The sequence below is a fragment of the Lygodium microphyllum genome, chromosome 4 (assembly GCF_053477565.2).
Source record: "Lygodium microphyllum isolate KBCC chromosome 4, Lygodium_microphyllum_v1.1.10, whole genome shotgun sequence".
Classification (NCBI taxonomy): Eukaryota; Viridiplantae; Streptophyta; class Polypodiopsida; order Schizaeales; family Lygodiaceae; genus Lygodium; species Lygodium microphyllum.
Genome location: NC_141138.1, coordinates 166,976,280 through 166,996,718, shown reverse-complemented (window position 1 = coordinate 166,996,718; position 20,439 = coordinate 166,976,280). Strand labels below are relative to the sequence as shown.

The window sequence follows — 20,439 nt, the reverse complement described above, 5'->3', positions numbered from 1 at the left end:
ATTCTTAGTCACATGGATAGTCTCACAATAAGTCTCATGGCCGTAAGTTTACATTGACTTGTCACTATTATGGGAAGAAAGGTCGTATTCGGCCACAGAGCCATAAAATGCGTGATGACAAGTGTAAAGAAAAGGGAAAGGATAAAGTGCAAGAAAAGAATGATAATCACAGCATTATCCCTAGCAAGTCCAATGTTAAGATTGAAGAGATTAATGCCATATGGATTGATTCTCATAATGACTATATACTTGCAACTTCTTCTCTTGATATTTTGTTCAGTATTGGCTTCTTGATTCAAGGGCTTCAGTTTGCATCACTCCTCATGGAGAGTGGTTCCACTCCTATCATAGCATGATAGGATCTGTGAGATTGACTTGGCATTGGATATTATTGGTATCGAAGATATCCATCTGCAATTTTCTCCATGTAGTATGTTCACTTTGCATGATGTATCCCATGTTCCAACTTTGACTAAAATCCTACTTTCAATTGGATAGTTAAATGATGTAGGTTATGATGTCTCTTTCAATGATTCCTCATGGAAGCTTACCTGTGGGAATCTTGTCTTGGCAGCACGAGGTACCAAGTCTGGAACTCTTTACCCCTTACTTGTATCTAGGTTTATCAACCATGTTTTGGCTGTGGCTAACATACCACATATATCTTGATGGCATTGTTTCCTTAGGCACCACATGTCCTTAAAAGGAATGAAAATGCTTTCTCGTTTGTAGTATCTTCCATCCCTTAAAAGGAATAAAAATACTTTCTCGTTTGCAGTATCTCCCATCCCTTGATTACAATTGTTTTGATTCATGTGATCATTGTCTTTATGGAAAGCAGACATGTAGTTGTGATCATAAGAAGTCTAGTATTACCCACGTGGGTGAGCCTCTAGCTCTTGTTCATTCTAATATGTGTGGTCCCATGCCCTGTCAATCTTACTAGGTGGCATAAAGTACTTTGTGACTTTCATTGATGATTATTTTCATAAGGTCTGGACATATCCCATAATGCAAAAATCATATGTATTGGCTACCTTTCAGCATTGGCTTAGTCTTGTTGAGAACCAATCTGGGTATAGACTAAAATGCCTAAGGTCAGATAATGGGGGTGAATATGTCTTTAAAGCATTTGAGAAATTTTGCGATGAGCGATATATTAAGTGTAAGTTGATCCCCTCTTACACCCACTCTAATATTGTGTTACAAAGTGCATGAATAGGATGATTCAAGAAAGAGTCCATAGTGTGCTTAGCCAGGCAGGCCTACCATAGCATTTTTGGATTGAGGTAGTTACTACTACCATACACTTGATAATGGAAAATCTCCATCATATGCTCATTTTTGTGTCTTTGGATATAAGGCTTTTTGTCGTGTTCCCAAGGACAAACGCAATAAACTAGGCCCTAAATCAGTGAAACGCATCTTTATTGGTTATGGGGATACATGTGGATGGGCTATCGTCTATGGGATCCGTATGTTAGAAAGGTTGTTTGTAGCCATGATATTGTTTTCCATGAGGAAAAGATGCATATGCAGCTTGAGAGGTCATTGAGGTGAGACATTTCAAGAGAAGCCTCCTATTATTGTATAGCTTGCTAGATAGCCTGCCAATAGAGATGATGCTCCAATGGCCCAGGACCATGATATTAGATAGGAGGTACAAGCTCCACAGCTTGGTTTGCGGTGGTCTACTAGAGATAGATGTCAACTTGATTGGTTTGCGTCCTTTATGGATTATGTTATGGTGACAAACGCTAGTGAGCCTCTTACCTATGATGAGGCCATGCATAGAGGTGATAGTCACCCTTTTAGGAGAGGGCCATGCAGTTAGAGTATGCCTTACTATATAAAAATCATACGTGAGATTTGGTTCCTTTGCCTAGTGGAAAACGTGATTTGCCATGCAAGTGGGTGTACAAGTTGAAGAGTACCCCTGGATACCCCAAGTGAACCTATATGGCTAGCTTGGTTGCTGAGGGTTCTAGGCAAGAACATGGTATTGACTTTGATGAATTCTTCTCTCATGTCGTCAAGATAACTACCCTATGCTGCTTGATTTTGGCTTTGGTTGCACAACTCGATTTGGACCTTATCATATGGATGTCAAGATAGCTTTCTTATACGAGGACTTACATAATGAGATTTATTTGTAGCAACATAAGGCTTTGAGGAAAAAGGCAGGGAACACCTAGTGTGCAAGTTGAAAAAGAGCCTTTGCAGCCTTACATAGCACCTAGGAAACGGTAGCACAAGTTTGATGCTTTCATACATTCACAGGGATATATGAGTAGTGATATGGATCCATGTTTATATATGAAGAAGGCCCATGCTACCAACCTTATGATTTTGGTACTCTATGTGGATGATATGCTAATTCCTAAGAGTGCTGATGAGCTAGATAAGTTGAAAGGTCAGGTCAAGAAGATCTTTGAGGTGGACATGGGACAGACCTCGCATATTCTTGGGATATGCATCACACACGATCACTCTAAGGGGCTCCTTTACTTATCATAGAATGAGTACATCCAAAAGGTTCTCAAGTGGTCTCATATGTAGGACATTAAGCCTATCGACTGTCCTTTACCTTCTCACGTGGAAGTTAGTTAGGTTGATTATCCACAATCTGATGAGCAGAAGGCCAAGATGGACAAGATTCTTTATGCATTCACAGTGGGCATTTTGATATATGTCATGATAGCCACTCATCCTGACATAGCATTTGGAGTAGGAGTTGTGGCACTCTATATGGCTATACCTAGCAAGTAGCATTTGGATGCCGTGAAGGGTATCAAGAGGTACCTTAAGGACACTATAGATATATGCATATGTTATGGTGGCCATGATATAGAAGTCATGGGGTACACTGACTCTAATTATGTAAGACATGTAGACAATAAGAAATCCACCTCTAGCTATGTCTTCACCTTTGCTGGAGGTGTTGTTTCTTGAATGTCCAAGGTGCAAAAATGCATAGTTCTATCCACTACAAAGGCAGAGTATGTTGGAGCCAGTAACGCTTGCAAGGAGACTCTTTGGTTAGGCTATTTGGTGGCAAACCTTAATATTACTAATGTGGTCCCTACACTACATGTGGAGTCTATGAGTGCTATTTAGTTGGCCAAGAATCCGGTCTTCCATATAAAGACAAAGCATATTGAGGTACATTACCACTTTATCCCAGAGATCATTAAGAACAAGTCCATTGAGCTTGTCAAGATCTCAACTAATACCAAAATCGTATAGATCTGCTCACTAAAAGTCTCTCAATGGAGTGTTTTGCCTTTCTTAAGAAGCTAATGAGAGTTGGATGAGATGATGTCTTTTCTTATCCTTTTGTACATTATGTTCAATTATCCTTTGTCATCTTTTTCTTATTCTCTTCTTACTAGGGGCACATTCACATTTAAGTGGGAGGTTGTTAGGGGTAAAGGCACCTGTACCTAACCGCCCATGTATTACTTACATTGACAATATCTACACACCCATACATTGCTAATGATAGGCAACCATCACTATCACTTCATTCTTTATTCTTTTAGTGACATTTGAATAAGGGAAAGCTGATCATACATGGTGACTGTTGGAGTTCCCACATATGGTATATCTCTCTCTCTTGCTCCATCTACCATAGCTCTTGCTTTACTCTTGCTTTCGCTTGTGTGCTTCCATTTGGGCTCTACCTTTCATTCTGTGCTAGAGCTCACATCCTTTTATGACTCAGAAGCATGAGAGGCTTGTTCCCCAACAGAAGCGACAGGTTTTGACCATAGCGAAGGGTTGTGACTATGTGGATTCCACCTTAGAATTGAAAGTAGGAACTTTTGATTTAGTAGATTTGTCAATCATGATGCTCACAAATGACTGTGCACTTGGATCCTCGAATTTATTAGAAATAGTCTCAGTCTTGGAATTGTTAGATTTATTTTTTATATCACTCCCAGAAGGAGGTTGTCGAGAATGTGATGCTTTCTTGACTCTCCCATGTGGAACTTTTTTCTTTCGTTGAGTAGCTATATGGGGTTGTTACTCTACTAGATTTTTTTTTTCAACTTAGTGACAAAGGTTCTTTACTTTTAGGAGACTCTATCTATTTGTATGGACTAGCAACTGCCTCAAGCTATTGCTTATCAAAATTCAATGGTCTTATCATGTCCTTCCTTGGACTTTCTATTTTAGCTTGATCAATATCACATGGAGGTGGCTGCTTTGTTTTCTTCTCTTGGGTTGATTGACTTCTTAGACATCACAAGTTCTTCATGTGAATTAGCAACTACCTCTCAAGCTCTTATTCTTCCAAATTTGTGAGTTCGAATGTCACAAGAACTAGCTTTTCAGTAGCTAACTTATCTATTTTTATCTCCTTATCTTGGTCATTGACCTAGATCTACATTGGGGTCCCTTTCTCTTTCTCTTTGATTTCAATGAAACTTGAGCTACAATCAAAAGGAGGTGGTTGTGTGGGTGTTTGGGCAACCAAAACCAATCATTTCCCACACAAACCCCCCTTGAGCACATAGTAATGCTTTGAAAACCCATCATAGATTTATATTCTCTCTTTGTCAAGATTTTTGATTATATGCTCTAGATCTCATTTTCCTTCTCTAGATATAGTTCTATTCTCCTAACAACTTTAAAAGCTGGTATATTGTTCCTAGTAGCTTGGGTCTTTGCTTTGAGTCTAGGCAAATGCTTACTAAGTGATTCTCTATTGTCCTCTTGTGCCTTAACCAACTCTTCCAAAACTCCCTAACCATCCTTACTAGGCCCCCTAATCATTAGGCAAGTTTTGAGGTCTTGAAAATGCCTTTTAAGAGATAAAGAGAGAGTGATCTAGATTAATAGGAGCAAAGCCTCCATTATGGAACTTCTATCTTTAAAAAGGTAAAAAAATATTTTACAAAAATATATATACATAATAATATTATGAATTTATATTATCAATATCTATTTTTAGTCCCTTTGTATTTGTGATTATGACATACTTTGCATTAATGGCATACAGTCTCGGTCACTTTTATTTAATGACATATATGAATTAATGATAATGACCGATTTAATCTAAATTTAAACTAGTAAAAAGCTTGGCACTCGTCCCTCCTTTCTTTTATCCCTCTCATGTTTTTTCCTACTTTGTGGTAGCCTAGCCCTCTCTCTCTCTCTCTCTCTCTCTCTCTCTCTCTCTCTCTCTCTCTCTCTCTCTCTCTCTCTCTCTCTCTCTCTCTTTGTGCCACCATGGATACAGAAATTTAACCTTCAACAAGTTGTCTAAGCTCCCAAATCACATCCATCTCAGTGTGTAACTCATTCCAAATAGATGGAAGATGGATTCCTACTATCATTAGCAAAGGTAGTTGGATCTCCATGCACCAAGAAAAACGTTGGAAAATATGAATATATGAGAGCTCGTTCATCTCTGCTCGAAAGGGTAGTATCCGAGATTTCAAGCTTGGAGTAAATAAGAATAGTATAAAAGAGGTATTGGTGCAACATGTGTTTATGCATAGAGAGCTATATTTGGAACCTAGAACTTTAAATCTTTCAATGCATAAACTAAATTGTAAGAATTTGATTCTTAAAGTCTGTCTTTTCCTGAAATTGGTTTAATGTTTTCAATTATAATATTTATTTATCTTGTAGATGTCTATCTAATCTTGAGGAACAGCAACCGGTCGAGTCTATTATCAATGTTATTGATGTTATACATGGTTCGAGTGGAGAAGAAATGTACAAAGGTAGAAAGAAGACAGAGCTTGCAAAGAATAGAATATTCTTTTATGACCATTCTTATATTGTCCCCATGCAACGTAGTCAATGGGGATCAATATCCCTCCTTCCTTTGCCAGATTTTTCAAGCTTTGAGTGGCCTTAGCCAAGTCTAGCTACTAGTGAGGGCTATAGATGTAAAATGTTTTTTAAGATACAAAGAGCATTAAAATCTAATATCTCAAGTAGGCTAAGTAAAGTTACTTTGTTTATGCCTATTAATATATTTGTTGATTTCTTTTCTAATGCTGAGGTAAGAAGATCAAAGGCCACGCTTTTAGTGAAGAGACTAACATATAATCATGTCATACAGTTTGTTGATGAAGGATGGGACACTAGGATAAAGGGAAAATTTATATGTAAGATAGATCAAGACTTTATAGCTTTTAAATATATGGCTGCTACTCAAAATTTCATCCTTAGCTTTTATTATAGTAGATAGCATTATGTTGGTGATAGTCTGATTGCTTTAGACCAAAATCTTGATAATTTTAGCAAATATCCTATAATGGATCTTGATGTTTGATTCAATGAGAACATTATTGCGATCGTAAAGGTTAGATCATCATGTACGCTACATCAAGTGAGGATGGATTTACATAATGAAAATATTGAACTACCATGCTTATTTGTGTTCCAACTTAATAACAAACGAGTCAATTTTTATATCATGTTATATCCACTTAGATGTATATCTAATTTCACTTCTTGATTAACAAATATTTGTAGTATATTTTTTGCAAATATTAACGAGGAGAAAGAAGAATATACAATGCAATGATATTCAAGAAAATATCTCTTTATTATCAATATAAAATACATGTACAAATTTTGTGGTAAATTTCTGTCAACCATCTCCATGACTTATATACACAAGAGCTTACAAGTAATATGGCAAAGCTACTTCTTTTTTCGAGAACTTTTCTTAGGAGAAGGGGCATATTTTTTGAGAGTCATTTTACCTTTCTTTGATGCTTTGGTTGCCTTGTGGAAGGCATAGCTTCACCTACTGCAGTTACATGAACCTCTTCTCCTTCATTGTCCAAGTCCCTACCATTGTCCATTCTTGGTTTCATACAATTGATCATTACGTACTTCATGATCTTTGCTCTTACATACCAAACATGATCAGTTGTATGGCAATCCCTTGAAAACTGTCATACATTTGTAAGAAAATATTTTTAGTTCATTGTTATTTTTAACAATGGACTATATTATTATCATCAATGGACTATTTTACAGTGAACCTCTATCTTAAATTTTAGTATCTTTCACATTACCTTTACAAGTTTATCATCATTGAGATAAATAAACTTAACCAATCTTCTAACATTTGTATTTACTTTCCAACCATAAGGATGACTATCACCTTAATGAGGACACTACAACCAACAATATAAAGTAAAATATGAAACTTGTTTATGCTAGTTCATACTTATTATGTTCCAACCATATTAATCAAGACTTTACCACAACTTGTCTATATTGCATTATTGCAAGTAAATCAAAAGACATGGGAGACTTTTTCTCTAGCACTTCAATCAATCTTTTTATATAGCTTTGTATCAAAAAGACAATAAAACTTAGAGTACTCGCAAAAAAAAAAATCAAAATATCAAGGAGACCCTAGATTACTTAGCATTTTCATGGTTTCCTTTCAAAGAATTGATGAGAAAATATTGCTTATCTACAATCTATTAAAATTAGACTCCAATAACTGAAAACAATCATATCAATAATTTAGCAAAACAAAATCTTATAAAATCTAACAAAATATCGATTTAATTACTTTTCATTGTATGGAATTGGAAGGAGCTCCAAAGTATCAAAGTCAATTGGATTGAAACAATGACCAAATGCACTTGCATCAAGCTCACTCCTCATATAGTGTAAGATAGATGGACCAAGAACCTCAATTTTTTGTTATATATCAAAGGGGAGCTCATGCATTACACACCTAGTAAAGGAATTGAGCAGCATAAGTATGAAAAACCTATTGGTAGAAAAATATAGTAAGTAAAAATAAATTTGGGTATATTATACCTCATCCCAACGAGAAGAATAGAGTCATTTACTTCTCTCATTTTATTCTTCAAGATCTGCACATAGTCAAAGTCAAAAAATATCATATTAGATATTTTATTAATATCACCAAGTAAAAAGCAAGAGACATTGAAGCCCTCAAGATCGACCCTTTCAAGAAGGATAGATAGCTCTTTTTCAAAAGATGATAGCTATTGTACTTCCTTTTCTTTTTGCCTTCTTCCTTCTACACTCCCTCCATTTATTTGACTACTCTTTTATAGCCTTTTCCTCTTCCTAATGTTAACTTATATCTTTTTCATGGGTGACATCTTCAACCTTAGGACCTTGATCATCTTTTTTTTTCCTATATGGAGGCACATTTAAAATATTGAAAGTCTTCTCATTAGTAAGGGGGATTGGCTCAAGGACCTTTGAAAATCTATCTCTCAACCTCCTAAGAATTATCATGTCTTTATCCATAAGTGTAAGCCTATATGCATGTGCAGCACAGATATAGGAATTTTGAAAAAAATCATCAAAAAATCTAAAATCTTATGTAGCCTCCTGCATGCAATTGAGAGCTATCCTTGTCCATCTAAGTCTATCAAGGCTATGCTTGTCACAAATTTCTCTGACAAGCCTTTGAAAGGGTAGTTTTGGAATTGCATTATTGAGAGCTTTCATTGCAATTCTAATCTCCTCCACGCATCTAACATGATGTGAAAACTTTCTCCTTGGCTTTGATTTCCTTGGAAGTTTAGAAGGCTTGGTCTCTAAGATCAACTTTCTACTTTCTTGCAATAGGCATAGTTCTAGCCATGTGAAATCTCCAAAAATAACAACAAAACTTAAAATTAGAAGATTGTCAAATAAGTGACATATGAAAGGTGAAATGAAGACATGTCCATGGCAAAGAACCTCTAATTTCATGTTTCATACGTCGCCATTACTATAGAGAAAAGAGTTCTACGAAACGCGAAACAGGATCCTGTCAAAGACTTCCCAAGTAACATTCTCGTGTTTTACAAGTTCAACTAGCAAGAATTAATGGGAGAATAGAAGTTATGGGACAAATGTATCATGTTTTAATTAGTAGTAGATTACAAGCAGCTATAAAAAATAAATAAATGAATTTTGTATATTACGTGTGTAATGAAATCTTATCTTGTGTGCTAGGTATTGAAATTTCTTATCTCCTTATGTAGTGGAAATTTTTGCCTTGTGATGAAGCTACTTGGCACATTGGTGAAGTCGAAGCAAGAAAGGAGCCATTTCCATAAAAATGCACTTAGTAGTTTAAATTTTCTTTTTAAAAAGACCTTTCTTTGAAGTATAATGAGCAATTTACTCTACACATGTGGCGGGTATATAGTTATCACCTCAGAACTTATACCACATGTCATTGACCTTTCTAAACGTTATGGCTTTTTTTTTGGGTGAAAGGGAAGATTTTTTAGCCTTCTTGTTTTAGTGTGTATACCTTTTGAGCAAGTTTCAAGACGATCGTTTGTAAATAAATACATGTTTTGAAGCCAATTCAAGTTGTTGTATACACAAACTTTTCTTCTACACATTTTTTTCTCTCTCCCACAACCATACACCTTGTGCATCGTAAGCCAATAATGCAATGCTCTTGAGGAAATCAGTTCATGCTCAAAAAGCAATACATTTCTAAGGTAACAAACTTCTATTGGTTATTTCTCTTATGCACATGCGTTGTGATTTATTCTTAATTCCATTGGAAGCAATAGAATTAATTGAATAATTTATTTTAAAGATGTATAAGTAAGGAGTCAATCTTTACTTTGTGTTAGCTTTTTTCATTGAGATACAGTATATTTTGACTGATCAAACATGATAACACTCTAGAAAGCTTCTCTGAGACTTCTATAACCGTGTTTCATAAATCATGAAAAAATCCATGAATTTTTTTTTGTGAATGCCGAATAAAATGTAAAAATTGATCCCACACTTTGTTACTTGGCTTATAATCTTACATTTCATAAGTCAAGGTTCTTTGTATTCTTAAACTTATCTTGTTGTTTCAGAATTTTATTCTATAAGAAATCAAGATGACTAAAAGGAAGCTTTCTTTAGAGGGAATGGAGGAAGAGAATATGGAGGATACATGTAATGAGAAGCTCTTTGATTTTCTCCATGCAATTGGAAATTCATCTAGGTTCAACTACATCAAATATATGCTCAATGTTCCCTTTGATTTGCAAGAGCTCTTGAAAGATCTTGAAGACAAACTGAAGGATTATAGGAAGTGTTATGATAGACATGTGCAGGACCCAGAGATTGAGGGATTTTTCCATTACAATGATATAGTGGAAGCTACCAATGCAGCTAGAACAACTTTGCAAACAAGTTTTAGCCTCATTGATGAGGAATTCAAGAAGTGGGAAGCATATTTCCCTTTTCATCAGAATCAGCATCAATGTTTTCTTGTCCACAAGAATGTTGGATTTCTTGTGTATCTTCAATATATGAACTGCTCTTCTTTATATATAATACAAGAGAAGAAGACAAAGGATATTGCACGTAAAGATAAAGAGGTTGAAGAGAAGGGAAAAATGTTATAGAAGGATGTTGAGAACCAACTAGTGTAGGGATTTGATATTGCTTTGTTTAAAAGTGAGATATTACAAAAGTGGAAGAAAAGGAGATAAAGTTGAGTGCAGAGATTGAAGAAGGTCCTCTTGGTTGTAACCTAACATTTCCCACTTATCTCATCAACAAAAAGAGATATGTAATGTTAAATTATATTCAATACCTTTTTTATATCAAAGAATATTACTACTTAACAATCCTTGCAAGATGGAGCCAAATTGATAAGAATTTTATAGGTTACAAATAGGAATTGCTAGCAAGTATTGATGTTGAGGGAGAGAATTTTCAAGACAACTCTATAGCCGTGCATTCATGTATTAATCAAATTGTGGAATATGAAAAGAAGGTGCTACCTACAAAAGAAGAGTTCTCACATGTTTAGCAGAGACGATACTGATGACATGGGGTATAAAGAGAAACTCAAGTCTCCATCAGAGGAGAAACCAAAAAGTTCAATAAATCTTTATGATGATAATCTTCTTGAAGAAGATGAAAACCCTGAGGTATGAAATATAATTTTAAGATATCCATTGAGATTTATATTAGAGTTTGTTATGCATTATAGACAAATAGACAAATATTATAGATTTTTTCTATTGACATCTTACACTATTGTGATTTATTGTGCAGATAGAAATTAAAGATCTAGACAACTTTCTTGGAAGAGCCAAGGGCTTAAGGCCATTGAAGCTTGGCAAAAGTCAAGATCTTAGTTATTATATTGGAAGCTTAAATAATCAAACATTTGTAACTTATCATAGCAAATTATCAAGCTCTCCAAGCATGCCAATGATAGCTTTAAAACCTATCTCCAAGGTAATTAGATCTCAAGTTTCAATAGAGGATCAGATAAGATAATTTTGATGGAGAAGGAAAAAGTTGTAAGAGTTTTTGGCCTTATTCCTGGATATAGTGGATCTAAGGCAAGATACATTGGAGTTCTTAGCTCTTATTTGCTCTCCCATGTAGGAGATGCAAAGAATTTGAAGCTCCTTTCAAGCTATAGGAAACAAGAGTTCTTAAAATGTAAAGGTCTTATTGAGTGGGATGAAACAAAAGATTCCTCTAGAGGCCCTAGTGAGTTGCTCGAAACTAGAGATTCTTCTACAACACAATCAAACTAAAAGATGTCAAGGGTTTCTTGAAACCCATCTCTTTGTCTAGCTTGTAACCATTCTAAAAATCTTTGCTTTACACAAGGGTTTAAATATCCCTCTTTTCTTATTTGGGTGACAGTTTGTATAGTCCTTGCCAAAGATGATGTATTACATGATGTGGTTGTGTCTTTGAGCTTGAATTTGTACCAAATTTGTCTATAGAGCCATTGAAAGAACTCTAATAAACTATTTGCTTTATATCTTCCATCTCCATGTCTTGAGTGTCTAAAGTATTTTGTTATTGCTTAATAATGTGATTTTTTCATACCTTGGATTGACCAAATAAATAGAGATCCATATTGCTTGATAAAATATGGAGCATGGTTGTATAAAATATACTACATAGTTAACAAATAAAGAAAGTTATTAAAAAACATTATATGAGTTAGATAATGAAGAGACACATATGCAAACTTCTTACCATATAGTGAGTGAAGTGTTAATCACCCCAAGCTTCTATCGTTGCCTTTTTAAAAAGGTTCAATTGGCTTTTGAAGTCTTTGAGATCATCATCATTCCATTCAGTTTTATCACAATAAAAGAATACTTTGTCTAGTGTTTCTCAAACACTAGCTTTTCTATTTTGAGCTTATCCATTATTAGCATGATCCTTAATTGCATTATGTAGAAACTTCCACTAATTGTATCTAATAGTTGAGCCACCATTCCTAGGTAATCTTACGGAGTCTCCCATGAAAGCCTAGAAACCTTCTAACCTTCACTCCACCAATAGATGGCTTTTTGGGGACACAATATCCATCCTTAGACTTTTGAAGATATGGTTCAATAACAACATTACCACCATGCAAACCAATTGCAGATAAGACTTTTTCAATCTTTGTTATAGTATATGTTCTAGCTAATAATGGCTTCAGCTTCCATGCAAACCTAATATAAAGATGAACAATCTTTTCAATTATCTTGCAAAGCGTATGAAGTGTACAGATATGGGTACTCGCTAAAGGAATATCTAGGACTTGCTTAAACTATGGATCCTTGTTGTGCCTAGAGGGAGCTCTATTCCAATTGCTTAAGTTCAACTCTATAGCTGGGGACATACAATATAGGCAAGGAGATCATCTACATCTACTTCAAATGTCCCTAACCACCAGATGTTGTATTTACATTAAATACTAAATGGCATTGAGTGATTGCAATGACCTGATAAAAGTGCTCTATTCATCATTTAACCACAAATCTAGCCACTCATTTAGAGAGAAAACGAAAAAGAAACTAGTAAGGAGAGGAAAGAAAGAAGAGAGAGAATGGAGGGAGGTAATCAAGAATCAAACAAAATTCAAATTGAATATTAGTTTTCACTTTAATGAGGATAAGATCTTCATTATGATAGCCTTTGTCACCTTTATGGGAACCTAGATTTCTAGGTTTGATATGACCACGAAAATATCACGGCAATGACATAGTAATGATTTTTTATATATTTACTTACCAAAATATAAAAGTTTTTAAAAATCTTTAAAAATGATCTTATTTCCTAAAAATTTGTATCACTTGAGAATCGCTTACAAGGCATTTTCGAGACCTCAAATCTCCCCTAATGTGAATCTAAGACACGCTTCTTACATTTCCCTAATTGAGTCTAAGACAAGCTTCTTACATTTTCCTAGAGAAGAAACAAGGTTCTACTCGCAAAAAACCATGATCAACTTAATAGTTGGCAAGCTTAAGTATATCTAGTATACTAAATAGTCCACTTCGCATTAGGTTGCATACTTAAAAGGTCTTCCAAGTAGGACTTCCTTTCCCATGTCTTCTTGATTTGGAAGCACATTGAATATTAGGGGCACACTTTCAATCTCTATGGCTAAGAGAATTGTGCATCTACCTAGGAAGAAATAGGATGAACCTCCATAGGTTTAACAGCTACATTTGTTGCGATGAGTTCAAATTGGTTGATCTCAGTCAATTCATCATAAGTCAAGATATTATACTCCAAGCCTTCATCTATAAGAGCATCAGTGACAAGCTCTCTTTTGGTAGTGAGTTTGATCCTAAGATATGGAAGAGATATCAACTCTTCATCTTCCATGTCAATATTTATGGCTTTGATGTTTTCAATGTTAGACTAGGTAGGGTGCTACCAAAAGCCTTACGTGTCAGAAAACTATAACACATGTGAGTGATGGTGTACTCAATGCATCTTAGGTCAATATTTGTGGATTTATCTATCTCCATCTGTTCTACTAGCCATGGCTATGGCCTTTGTGCTACTAACTCTATCATCTTATCAATAAACAATTGGATGGGAATGTCTACTCTTTGTTGACTTAGCAAGTTTTAGGACTTCTAGACTTCCAATCTAGTTTGCAATGAAGCACATCAACCAAGTATCAAGCTTTCAATAGCCAAACGAAACCAGTGACTCTTGTGAGGTTAAGTTCTTGTGTGGTCTTGCATTGTGTGTGTCTTCTCTTTCAAACCTCAAGGCTCGTCTATTCTTTCTTGGTTTCTCAACCTTACCTCTATAAGTTTTGTGATTCAACTTTATCTCCTTAAATTCTTTAGCATCCTTACCTTTGCTCTCGCACTAGGTGCAATTGTCCTTGGGTTTCCTTTAATACATCTCTATGCATGGCTTGGGGTCTAATATTTCTAGATTGACTAAGTGAATCACTTGGTCAATTAAATCCTTGAGAGAGATGGTCTCAAGGATTGAGTTCACAACTAGAGTGGACTCGAAGTTTGATGCCATATCAATTGGTTCACTGCTTGAGCTCCACTCCTTAATGGGAGTGAGGATCACCTTACTGTTGAAGAAGAAATAGAAAGCCAAGAATAAGATATCCCTTAGTCCCTTGCTCAACATAACTCTCTCTTTCTCTCTCTCTCTCTCTCTCTCTCTCTCTCTCTCTCTCTCTCAACAGTGAAGATAAGATGATATAATAGAATAAGAGAATGGTAAGCTTCAATAGATACATTGGCAAAGCTTCTACAACATAAATACAACAAAAGGATAAATACAAATGAGACCTCCCACTCTTATATAGACCAACATTAGAGTCAGTTTTAAGTTCCCACTTTAAGATGGTGCTTTGTTTGTGTTTTGGGGTTTGCACTACACTGTGTATTTTAGAGTTTCCACATCTATAAATTAGGATTAGGATTTGTGCCCTCTTTTAGATGTCCTATCCACTTTATGAGCTCTTAGCTTATCAATCCTTGAAGCCAACTTATGTCTGAGCCTAATTAAAGCTAGCCTGCCCGGTATCACAATTATAGTTCCATGTGCGCAACCCACACAACAATTGCAAGTATGGCAAGTATAACTATGAGTAATATTACAATATATACATATGTAATGAGCCCAACTCCCACAAAATGGTAAAGAATAATCTCCTTCCAAAAATAGTACACACATCGGCTTTCACATGCTTTAACCTTCTTTGATGGCTTGTTGAAAAGGATTGTGTCTAATCACAATTCTAAGGTCAATAGTGGGTTCTAGAAGCTATGATCTATGGCATTGGCACAAAGTTAGCATTCTCTACCAAATGGCCCACAAAGGACAATCATACCACGATCCCCATGCTTCATTACTCGTGTCAAAATCATGATCTATGGCCCTAGCACAAAGTTAGCATTCTCTACCAAATGGACCCACAAAGGACAATCATACTACGATCCCCATGCTTCATTACTAGTGTCAAAATCATGATGTTACATAAGAGGAGTATCTACCATTGTGAAGCATGCAATCAGCAATGTAGTCCATGCCTCTATCAAGCAAACCTCATCTAAGATTGTTTATGGATGGCCAATTAGCAATATCTTCAGCCATGCTTTGGAGACTATCAGTTGGGCTATGTAAAAGGAGCATCTACCATTGTGAGGATGCAATCAACAATGCGATCCACACCTCTATCAAGCAACCCTCATATAAGGCAGTTTATGGATATGGCCAATTAGCAATACCTTCAACCCTGCTTAGAAAATTATATCGAGAACTATGTGGCAAATCAACTGATCGTGGATATAGATCATTTGTTGAAGCATGTTCAAAAGAATATCTGACAAGTGCAACAGCAGCAAAAGACTCACAAACAAGCATGAATTAATCTTCCAAGAAGATTGATACTACTAGAAAGGACCTTGAGAAATACAATCCAAAATTATATTTCCATTGGCTGTCTTTACAAGGATGGGCTTATCCCAGCTTACAACACCCCTTAGAACTAAATACAATACAACAAGACACATATGTACTATGCAGTTTTGGGTAAAAAGGGACACGCTTGAAATGGATACATGGTAAAGAAACCAATCCCATGAAGCAAAGGAATTTGGTGGCAAAAACGAAATGCTTTGTTTTAGCCAGCTAAATCTGCTTCGTCCTTCCATACGATGTCCTTTAAGCCCCTGGAAAAGCTCTGATAAAACTGCATCCAACAGCCACCCATCAACAAAACTAAGCCACTCCCACAGCTTCCAACCTTGAACGTACAAAACCACAAATACACACAATGCATGTCGGCACAGGCAGGCATATAAACTATAAAATCTTAGATTTTTATTTTTGTGCACAGAAACAAAAGAGCTGAGTGTTACTTTGTGATATTCCAAGGTATCACCACCAGCTTTCTTTACTTCCACCACAAACAAGGAGGGAGCCACTTCAAACACCTGACCAGGAACAGGCATATGTAACTTAGTTGACTAATCCACATCATATTGCTGACGTGATCAACTTGATATCTCAAGAAGACTGTATCAAACCTCAGTAGCCACAGAAAGATGACCCTTGCGTCCAGTTTCTGCACCTTGTAATCTCATCTGAATACAATAAAACAGGTTCACATTAAGCCTGACAACTATGTAGACCAAAGAAGCACCTGCAAGCTACGGAAACACAGTTTCCACAGAAAAAACCTTGAAGTTTTTTTTCAGCACGTTGAACCCCAGAGGCTTAGCAGTCTCCTCCATCTTTGAGATTATCTCTGGTGCGGGATGTTTTGACGTAAATCGCAATTCACACTTCACATCCTGCATAAAGGAAAAGAGGAGGCAAATCGCAGTAAGTAAAAGAGTTCCTACTGCTTCTGAGCATTCAGAATGTATCCAGTATATATGAGCTCAGAAACAAAGAGAGAGTTAAAGAAGAGACCTGCTTTTTCTCAAATAGACCAGAAAGGTTTAAACCCTTTGATAGAGATATCAGCTCAAATGCATTCAAAAAGGTGGGCTTTGATATCTTCAGCTCTTTACTCTCTGTAACAAGATTTTCCTGACAAGGCAAAAACAGTGGATCAAAAAACATTTCCATCAATTGTGTCAGAATCAAGTTTGGGCTTTCCAAAACCCAGATCAGACCTGTGCCTCATTGAAAACAGCATCTACATCATCTGTATTTGCATGATCCTCCTTTATAAACTTAGGCTGTGTATAACCCTTTTTAAACCAAGAATCCTGGAGTATTTGTGGAATGGTGATTCTCTAGAATCCGCATCACAGCAGAAAATAAAAGGCATCAGCTCTCAAGAGTGACAAAATGATAGCCTTCTGTGGCCTGCATTACTCAACCAGTCGAATTAAACTTGATCGTGCAGATGCTTCCTTAATAACACATTGAGTGACTTTTATTCTGGGCCAAACACTTACGAGCTTGGGATTAGGATTAAGTATTCGAGTAATAAGCTTCCGAGCCCCAGAAGAGAACCATGGAGGGAACCTGAAATCTGCCTTGTGTATCTGCTTGTGCAAGGACATGTGAACAAAACATGTTTAAACACCTATCAAGACAAGCTTTACCCCTCAGACGATCATGCCAAATGAGGGCTTTGTTACCTTTCTGTACAGGTTCATAAGATTGGAATCATCAAATGGCAGATATCCAGCCATCAGGACAAACAAAATGACTCCACAAGACCATATATCTGCTTTAGCACCATCATAGCCTTTATGAACAATGACCTGTACGGGAGATACATGTTTCTCAAAACACCATACAACTTTGATTGGAAAGATCACAGACAACGTGTCTGTGTATGTAGATCTTGGCATGGATGTCTGAAGGTGTCGCTTTCTTTATTTGAACAAATTTATATCAACACAAAATCAGATATAACCCTTGAACACAGGGACTTTTTACCTCAGGAGCAACATAGTTTGGAGTACCACATGTAGTATGAAGAAGGCCATCTTCCTGCAGACAGAATGCAACAGCTAACCGATAAGCAGATAGAAAGGCCTTTTGATCAGGAAACCCAATAGACCATATACTATGCAAAAACAACTCCCACACTTGATACAAACACGTGGTTTTAAGCAGGAAAATTAAACCAAACCCTACAGCCCTATGTTTTGAATTCTTTGGCACACTAGAACAGAAACCTAGCATCGTAATGTTGTAAATCTTAAGCCAGAAACATACTGACCCTCAACTGCTGGGGAAGTGCACTGAGCCCAAAATCAGAGATCTTTAGATTACCATGCCCGTCCAGAAGTAAATTCTCAGGCTGTCGTCAGGATCACTTACAAATCAGTATACGTCATAAGTACAACATACATAACCATGTGTGTTAAGTGGCAAGTAAGTCGGCACTTGCAAAAGGCTGCTCGAACCTTTAAATCTCTGTGATACACACCCCTACTATGACAGTAATCCACAGCATTAATAAGTTGCTGAAAAAATTTTCTGGCTTCATCTTCCTTCATCTTCCCTTTTGAGGCCTAAATGAATAAGAAATAGGTTTAAGGATGATAAACGAAAGCATGTCTATTCATCAATCTCAACTTTCAAGACGACCACAAAAGATGATCAACAACAGAATTGGATCAGAACAACTCACAATCTTATTAAACAATTCCCCTCCAGTGACATATTCTAGGACAAAATATATTTTTGACTTGCTTGCCATGATCTGTACACCAATATGGAAAACCGATAGTCAATCATGGAAGTTCAGGCACCAATTACATCGTAGTTCCTTGACAAAGGCAATACCCACTACCTCATACAGCTGTACAACATTCGGATGCTTGACAAGCTTCATCGTTGATATCTCCCGTTTTATCTGGCACATGAAGAGGGCAGTCAGCAGCTCTGATTTGAAGTTCCTTAAAAAGTGATAGCCCAACTATCTTGAACCATAACAACACTAAAGCCCAATATGAAATAGCTAAGCTAGATCTAAGATCCGTTGATGGCAACTCAATGCATCAGCAAAGGTCAGAAGCGACAGGACGTTGCACTTTGTGTCATGTCCTCGTTACTAAAAGTCCCTATACAATCAGGAATAAGAAAATGAAGGCTGCAAATGAGAAATCATGTGCTGCTGTGCATATTTCACAAGAATCTGAATTGACTTTAATCCCAGTGAAATCATGATTTCCTGCAAAAGCTTCCTGCTCCCAGTATGATCAGAATTAATTTTAACAGACTTGAACTTGCTTCATCAATAACATTTATAGCCCCACCTGCTCGACCAGTCTGTCCCGGAAAATCTTCTCCTTGTCTAAGATTTTTACAGCCACACTCTGCCCGGTCTCTATGTTTCTAGCAAACTTGACCTTGGCGAAAGTACCCTCGCCAAGGACACGACCTAGTTCATACTTCCCAACGCGGGTGCGCAGGTTTTCTGCCCGCTCGTTCACTGGCTTGCTCATTTCCAACGGGGGGGCTTGCGACCCGTCTGCAGCAGGAGCAGAGAAATGGAGCGATGGTGCCTCAGGTAAGGAGGAGGCCGACGCCAATACCTACGCTTGGGTAGTGCCAGAAAAGGTGCTGCTGCAGGGACTGATAATGAGGGTGCACAATGTGTACATAAGAAGTCCAATCTTTCTTCTGCATTGGAAGGATAGGGGTTACGTTGAGGGCAAGGGGTGAGCGCAGCAAGCATGGAGACAGGCCGGGGTGGTGGTCCAAGGCCGCTCGAGACCGGAGGGTTGAGGTCGAGGCGGGGCAGGAGGGGAGGGGCCTTTGCTCTCTTGAGGATGTTACTGTTGAATTCGGAGCAGAGGACCCAAAAATTCCTGTGAAAGGGAGAACCCAAAACCGACAATGATGCCTGTGGCCGTGCTGCTGCAGGATCCTGCAGGGCAGATGCCTGCGAAAGAACCTCGGAACAGAGACTACTGTTGTGCGTCGCGCCAATCTCCTCTATGAAAAGATCGCACAGGAATGCCCAAGAGGGAAGGCAAAAGGGGGGAGGGAAAAGCTCGCAGAATACAGAGCATTAAGCAAACCTATATAGGAGATTACCAGACGGAAGAGGGGGCTGGAACGGGGGAGGTAAGAGAGAGAGAGAGAGAGAGAGAGAGAGAGATGGACGTGGTAGAGGGGGAGAAGAAAGGGATGTTTTGTGATGAGAGAGGCGAGCTTCCGCGCCCTCAGGCGCTCTGTGAGATCCTGTGGTGGGGTCTCGTGGCTCCTGGCTCCTCTTTCTCCATTCTTCTTGTTCTTCTGAGTTGTTTCTTAGTTGTCTCCCTCATTGACTTTCTCGTCCTGTTTGCATTTTGGTATTTGGGCCTTGCGTGCAGCCACCGACCGCTCCTCGTGAGCCATTCGTTTCCTCCCAATTGCCGTCCCTTCGAGTGCGTTATGGCGCGCGCCCCCCCCCCCCCCGCACCCCAAGAGTGTGTCTGCTCCGCTCCGCCGGGGCCCTGCGGGCCAAAGCCAGCATTGGACACTGTTCACACCGCATGAACAGCAAGTTGCAGGTTGCAGTATCTTTCAAAGGGGGGTTGACCTTTTTTATTTATATAAACGTCTAAAGAAATTTGCCCCCCAAAATCTCTACATCTATCTTCTATGATGATGATTTCTATCTTCTATATCTATATTACATTATTTTCATTGTATTTTCGATAACGTCCAAACTACCCCCCATAGGTTCTCCCCAACCACAAGCTTTTTCCAAAC

General features: G+C 37.5%; 1 protein-coding gene across 1 annotated transcript; it reads right to left on the bottom strand.

The window, feature by feature from the left end:
* Window positions 1–15,676: 15,676 nt before the first annotated feature.
* LOC148037868 (CBL-interacting protein kinase 32-like) lies at window positions 15,677–20,019 on the bottom strand. The gene is made up of 14 exons (XM_087676826.1): window positions 18,996–20,019; window positions 18,530–18,592; window positions 18,368–18,439; window positions 18,141–18,248; window positions 17,954–18,034; window positions 17,668–17,721; window positions 17,364–17,489; window positions 17,178–17,267; window positions 16,890–17,012; window positions 16,684–16,803; window positions 16,449–16,562; window positions 16,296–16,352; window positions 16,128–16,202; window positions 15,677–15,958 (listed from the first exon to the last, which is right to left on the bottom strand). Exons 1-14 carry the CDS (start codon window positions 19,182–19,184, stop codon window positions 15,890–15,892), a joined length of 1,341 nt encoding a protein of 446 aa, XP_087532952.1. The 5' UTR covers window positions 19,185–20,019; the 3' UTR covers window positions 15,677–15,889.
* Between the last annotated feature and the right edge of the window lie 420 nt (window positions 20,020–20,439).

Excerpts from the sequence above, each read along its gene's own strand:
- LOC148037868 (XM_087676826.1), bottom strand. The coding sequence starts at position 19,184 with ATGAGCAAGCCAGTGAACGAGCGGGCAGAAAACCTGCGCACCCGCGTT. Across the intron at positions 18,035-18,140 it reads TGTATCACAGAGATTTAAAG|CCTGAGAATTTACTTCTGGA; the intron begins GTTCGAGCAGCC and ends TCCTGACGACAG. Across the intron at positions 17,490-17,667 it reads CAAACTATGTTGCTCCTGAG|GTCATTGTTCATAAAGGCTA; the intron begins GTAAAAAGTCCC and ends TCTCCCGTACAG.